The 6,318-nt window shown below is 62.8% G+C and overlaps 1 protein-coding gene across 1 annotated transcript; it reads left to right on the top strand.

Annotated features, from left to right (window-relative positions):
• Window positions 1–345: 345 nt before the first annotated feature.
• Window positions 346–6,301, top strand: LOC110584364 (neural cell adhesion molecule L1; the record flags this gene model as incomplete). Its single annotated transcript, XM_044912432.1, has 18 exons — window positions 346–468; window positions 583–753; window positions 947–1,058; window positions 1,173–1,357; window positions 1,499–1,630; window positions 1,771–1,914; window positions 2,530–2,641; window positions 2,754–2,920; window positions 3,037–3,193; window positions 3,376–3,500; window positions 3,624–3,734; window positions 3,996–4,193; window positions 4,398–4,468; window positions 4,648–4,870; window positions 5,386–5,501; window positions 5,595–5,796; window positions 5,885–6,007; window positions 6,128–6,301. Coding segments are annotated over 18 exons (2,646 nt in total), but the record flags the coding sequence as incomplete, so codon positions are not given.
• Window positions 6,302–6,318: the final 17 nt, after the last annotated feature.

Here is a 6,318-nt window from a genome sequence, read left to right on the forward strand (position 1 = left end):
CATGCTCCTCTCTCCTCTCCACCCCTCTGGTTACCTTGGGAACTGTTGCCATGGTTTCTGTGTCAGGATGATGGAAGGGTCTGTGACTCCCACATCCTTCCACAGCTCCCCTCCCCCATCCCTACACCACAGCCTCCCCCGCCACCCCCGCCCAGGTTAACCCTTCACAGCCATCGGGTCTCCTGCCCAGTCTCTCCTCAGCCTTGAGACCAGAAAGGCCCTGGAGTCCCTGCCTCCTGATAACATCAACTCCCTCTCCACCTGGCCCTCCCATGCCCTTGGCTGTCCCTCCTCCATTCCCCGCAGAGTTGGGACCCCTAGAGCCAGCTTCTCTGTCCCTTCTAGGTGCCCCCAAGTGGCCGAAAGAGACAGTGAGACCTGTAGAGGCAGAGGAAGGGGAGTCAGTGGTCCTGCCTTGCCACCCCCCGCCCAGTGCCGAGCCACTCCGGATCTACTGGATGAATAGCAGTGGGTGCCCGCGGGGGGGGGGGGGGCTGCTGACTGGGCAGAAGGTGGCACTGGGTACACCTTCCCGGATGGGGGCCTGACCTTTGCCTCCGTGCTCCCCACCCACCCCCGCAGAGATCTTGCACATCAAGCAGGATGAGCGGGTGACAATGGGCCAGAACGGCAATCTCTACTTTGCCAACGTCCTCACCTCGGACAACCACTCCGACTACATCTGCCACGCCCACTTCCCTGGCACGCGGACCATCATCCAAAAGGAGCCCATTGACCTCCGGGTCAAGGCCAGTGAGTCCCAAAGACCCGGATACTCGCCCCACCCCCTCACCCTCAGGCACGGCCCATCCCAGAGATCGGATGACTTCAGTCTTCCTCCGGCACAGCTTGGCCCCCACTTCCACCCGGCCCAGACCCCTTCCCTGGTAACTTCGTGGGTGGAGCGAGGAGCGGGCCATGCCACCCACTTCCTTTCTCCTCACAGCCAACAGCATGATTGACAGGAAGCCCCGCCTGCTCTTCCCCAGCAACTCCAGCAGCCATCTGGTAGCCTTGCAGGGGCAGCCATTGGTCCTGGAGTGCATCGCTGAGGGCTTGTGAGTCTGGGTGCCCTGGGTGACAGTGGGCAGATCAGCGGGGCCTCTGTCGTGGGACCGTGCTGAGCAGCCTTGTGCTCTCTCCCCTGTGCTCTCCCCTCCTCCCGCCGGCAGCCCCACACCCACCATCAAGTGGCTGCGCCCAAGTGGGCCCATGCCAGCTGACCGAGTCACCTACCAGAACCACAACAAGACCCTGCAGCTGCTGGACGTGGTGGAGGAGGACGACGGCGAGTACCGCTGCCTGGCCGAGAACGCACTGGGCAGCGACCGGCACACCTACTACGTCACTGTGGAGGGTAGGACGCCTCCAGTGGGCGGCCTAGGCTCCCAGGAATCACCTCCGGGGACCGCAGTCTGCGATGCCCGTGGTGGTGGCAGGGGGCGGGCTGTGGGGCTGGCGCCGCCCCGGGCTCAGGGCGCTCTCCTCCCCCTCGCAGCTGCCCCCTACTGGCTACACAAGCCCCAGAGCCGTTTGTATGGGCCAGGGGAGACTGCCCGCCTGGACTGCCAAGTGCAGGGGAGGCCCCAACCAGAGGTCACCTGGAGAATCAACGGCATTCCTGTGGACGGTGAGTGGGGCCTCAGGCGGGGACAGGGAGCATGGGGGAGCCCTGGGGAGGGAGGGCAGGGTGAGTGGGGCCTCAGCGTGCCTCGCTGCTCTGCCCCGGGCACCCCCCCACCGCCCGGGGCCCACCTGCTGCTCATGCAGAACTGGCCACGGACCAGAAGTACCGGATCCAGCGTGGGGCCCTGATCCTGAGCAACGTGCAGCCCAGCGACACGATGGTGACGCAGTGTGAGGCCCGCAACCGCCATGGGCTCCTGCTGGCCAATGCCTACATCTATGTCGTTCGTGAGTAACCCATCTGTCTGTCCCCGAAACCCACCAGGCGAGGCCCCCGGACTGACTCAGCCAACAGCTGCTTCGCCTACCATGGCTGCCTCTCTCCTCCCCGGGGTCCTTCACCCCATCTCTCACCCACCTTCATCAACAGCGTGCGGTGAGGGTGAGGGGTGGTGGTGTGGAGGAAGGGCGGGGGCTTGCCACCATTTACAGGTGACAGAGGGGTTTCAGAGAGTGCTCTGGCCCACCATGTGTCACTGAGCGGAGCTTCACCCTGGCCAGGATGTGCCTGAGGCCAGCCTGGTGGCTCCTCTCCCGGAGCCTCGGGGAAGACAGGGACGGGCCAGGAAGGCTTTCAGGAAGAGGTGGGCCGTCAGTGGAGCCTCAAGTGATTGGTCAAACTTGGGTGCTTGGGATGGGAGGGATATCTGAGGCACGTTGGAAGGCGGAGGCTCAGCCTGGGTGCAGGGAAGCAAGATGGGCAGGGCTTTTGGGGACCTGAGAATGCCCCTGAGCCCTCCTGGGAGAGGCTGTCCTGCTGAGCCCCGCACCTGCCCTGACGGCTCCTGGACCCTCGCCCTGCCCTGAGCCCTGCCCTGTCCTCTGTAACTACTTCTCCCCCAGAGCTTCCGGCCAAGATCCTGACTTCAGACAACGAGACCTACATGGCGGTCGAGGGCAGCACTGCCTATCTTCTGTGCAAGGCCTTTGGAGCCCCCGTGCCCAGCGTCCAGTGGTGAGTGACCCCTCCCCAAAGGGGGCACCCCTAAGCCATCTTCTGGGCCAGGGAGCCGGGGAGGGCAGGGCGCCGGGTGGGGTCTGAGCCGGGCCTGCCCTGCTCACTCTAGGCTAGACAAGGAAGGGAAGACCGTGCTGCAGGATGAGCGCTTCTTCCCCTACACCAATGGGACCCTGGGCATCCGGGACCTCCAGGCCAATGACACTGGCCACTACTTCTGCCAGGCTGCCAATGACCAGAACAATGTGACCATTGTGGCTAACCTGCAAGTCAAAGGTCAGGTGATAGCCCCCCCCCAACTTCACTGATGTGATCAGCAACACCTCCAGGAGGGAGGGTTACGGTCTCTGGAGGACACCGGAGTGACCCTCCCTTTCCTTCATTGTCCTCAGATGCCACTCGGATCACACAGGGGCCGCAGAGTGCAATCGAGAAGAAAGGCTCAAAAGTGACTTTCACGTGCCAGGCCTCCTTTGACCCGTCCTTGCAGCACAGCATCACCTGGAGAGGGGAGGGTCGAAACCTCCAGGAGTTTGGAGACAGTGACAAGTGCGGGCCCAGCCCCAACCTGGGCCTGGTGGAAGGGGGCAGACTGGGGAAAGGAGGATGTCCAGACCTCCTGGCCTCATCCATGGGGGAGCACTCCTGCTTTCAGCAGGGAGGTTCTGGAAGAAAGGGAGGGAGGGGAGCGGAACAGAAGGACAAGCTTACCCCGCCCCGCCCCCCGCCAGGTACTTCATAGAGGACGGGCGCCTGGTCATCCACGGTCTGGACTACAGTGACCAGGGCAACTACAGCTGCGTGGCTGGCACCGAGCTGGACATGGTGGAGAGCAGGGCAGAGCTCCTGGTGGTGGGTGAGTCCTGGGATGGTACTGGGCTCATGGCCTAGAGGCGGGGAGGGGTGCACAGAAGCCCGCGGTCACACTGCAGGGCTCTCCCGAGCTGGGGAGTGCGAATCCACCCTCCGTGACCCTCAGGGAGCCCCGGGCCGGTGCCTCAGCTGGAGCTGTCTGATCGTCACCTGCTGAAGCAGAGCCATGTGCGCCTGTCTTGGAGACCCGCTGAGGACCATAACGCCCCCATCGAGAGTAAGAGGCCTGAGCGCGGTGCCTCCCCACCTCCCTCCTGCTACCCCTGGTAGCCTTCCCTCCTCCCGGGACTGTGGCTCCATGGCTGCCCCCCTCCCTGGGGCTTGCACCTGTGTTTGGGGCTCATAGTTCCTCATGGGACTCTGAAGGTGCCTGTTGCCTTGGGCACTGCCTCTCTCCCTCAGGGAGAGCCGGACTTGTACCCCCATTTACCCCTCCCCCATATACCACACGCCCAATTGCCCGTTCACCTCTTGGCAGAGTATGACATCGAATTTGAGGACAAGGAGATGGCGCCTCAGGAATGGTATAGTCTGGGCAAGGTGCCTGGGAACCAGACCTCCACCACCCTCAAGCTGTCACCCTATGTGCACTACACCTTTAGAGTTACTGCCATCAACAAGTACGGCCCTGGAGAGCCCAGCCCAGCCTCCGAGACTGTGGTCACACCTGAGGCAGGTGAGCCACCTGGGGTCAAGGGGAAGAATGACCTGCCCGAGCCCCTCTGCTTCTAGGTTTCCGGTGGGAGTTGGGAGGCAGGGTTCCCTCAGAGCTGCTGGCTCCTGGCCTCCAGGGCCAAAAAGGGCCCTTCCTTCCTTGGGCCTTGACCTTCACAGCCTCGGCAGGAGCCCACAGCTTTGATGTGTTAACATTACTTTCCAGCCCCAGAGAAGAACCCTGTGGATGTGAAGGGGGAAGGGAACGAGACCAGCAACATGGTCATCACTTGGAAGGTGAGGGGCCCCGGGCTGAGCATGCCCCAGGACATCAGGCCAGGATCCAGGTGTTGGCTGCTCCCCCTGGCTGTGCGAAGGACCAGAGGATGATAGGACATGAGGCTGGGCTCGGGAGTGGGTCAAAGGAGGGGGGTGCTCTTGGCCGACCAGCTCCTCTTCTGCTCACCCCACTCTAGCCCCTTAGGTGGATGGACTGGAATGCCCCCCAGGTTCAGTACCGTGTCCAGTGGCGCCCTCAGGGGACGCGGGGTGCCTGGCAGGAACAGATCGTGAGCGACCCCTTCCTGGTTGTGTCCAACACCTCCACCTTTGTGCCTTACGAGATCAAAGTCCAGGCCGTCAACAGCCAGGGCAAGGGCCCTGAGCCCCAGATTACCATTGGCTACTCGGGGGAAGACTGTGAGTATCTGGCTGGCCCCGCCCACAGGGGGGTGGAGTCCGCATGCCCGAGCGAGGCCCCGACCCCTCCCTCCATGCTGGGGCTCTCAGTAGAACATTTCCTAGGAGTAAGGACATTTTCTTCCATAACCAAAGTGCCCTCATGAAAGTACATAAGTTTATCATTGATACACTGTATTTTTCTAGTTGGCAACTGATATTCCAATTCTATCAGTCTTTTCCGCCAGTCCAGGATCCAGTCCAGGATCCCCCATGAAGTCTAGTTGTCCTGCGCCTTTCCTTTCCTTGCATCTGGAACATTACCAGATATTAATTTTGATCACCTGGTCCAGATCCTTTGTCCCTTGCAAATAATAAACGGTGTGCAAGGAGAGACCCTGACACAATGCACACGCCTTGTTCATCAAACTGCCTGCCCCCCATAGAGCATTCAAATCCATCTTCTTTCTGCGGGTGCGTTCTGGCCTGGCCTCCGGGCGCCACAGGCCCTCATCCATGTCACTGGCTGTTTCCAGACCCCCAGGCAAGCCCTGAGTTGGAAGGCATCAAGATCCTTAACTCGAGTGCTGTGCTGGTCAGGTGGCGGCCTGTGGACCCAGCCCAGGTCAAGGGCCACCTCCGAGGATACAATGTAAGGAAGGGCTCAAGGCATGGGAGTCCCTGGGGTGGGAGGAAAGGGTCCCCACTGAGGGCAGTCGGGTCTCCTGTCCCCGCCCCCCTGCAGGTGACATACTGGTGGGAGGGCAGTCAGAGGAAGCACAGCAAGAGGCATGTCCACAAAGGCCACGTGGTGGTGCCCGCCAACACCACCAGTGCCGTCCTGGGAGGCCTGCGGCCCTACAGCTCCTACCATCTGGAGGTGCAGGCCTTTAACGGCCGAGGACTGGGGCCCGCCAGCGAGATGACCTTTAGGACCCCGGAGGGAGGTGAGCCCTGTACCACCGTGCCCCCGCCGCCCTGCTCCCGCCCGGGCGGGCCCGGCCCGGGACCTGCCGCCCTCTCTGTGCCCCACAGTGCCCGGCCACCCGGAGGCGTTGCACCTGGAGTGCCAGTCGGACACCAGCCTGCTGTTGCACTGGCAGCCCCCGCTCAGCCACAACGGCGTGCTCACTGGCTACGTGCTCTCCTACCAGCCTCGTGCGTGTGTCGTGCGCCCCGCGTCCCAGCCCGGCTGGGCCGACGAGTAGAGGGGAGCTGGGGGCGGGGGGGCGGAGGCAGAGCCCGAAGCCACAGCCAACTCCCTGCGTCTCCTCGCAGTGGATGACGGGGACAAAGAGCAGCTGTCCTTTGACCTTCCGGACCCTGAGCTGCGGACGCACAACCTGACCAACCTCAGCCCTCATCTGCGGTACCGCTTCCAGCTGCAGGCCACCACGAAGGAGGGCCCCGGAGAAGCCATTGTGCGGGAGGGAGGCACCATGGCCTTATCCGGTGAGCTGGAGGGGCTG

Source organism: Neomonachus schauinslandi, unplaced genomic scaffold, assembly GCF_002201575.2.
Source record: "Neomonachus schauinslandi unplaced genomic scaffold, ASM220157v2 HiC_scaffold_2115, whole genome shotgun sequence".
In the NCBI taxonomy this organism is placed as follows: domain Eukaryota; kingdom Metazoa; phylum Chordata; class Mammalia; order Carnivora; family Phocidae; genus Neomonachus; species Neomonachus schauinslandi.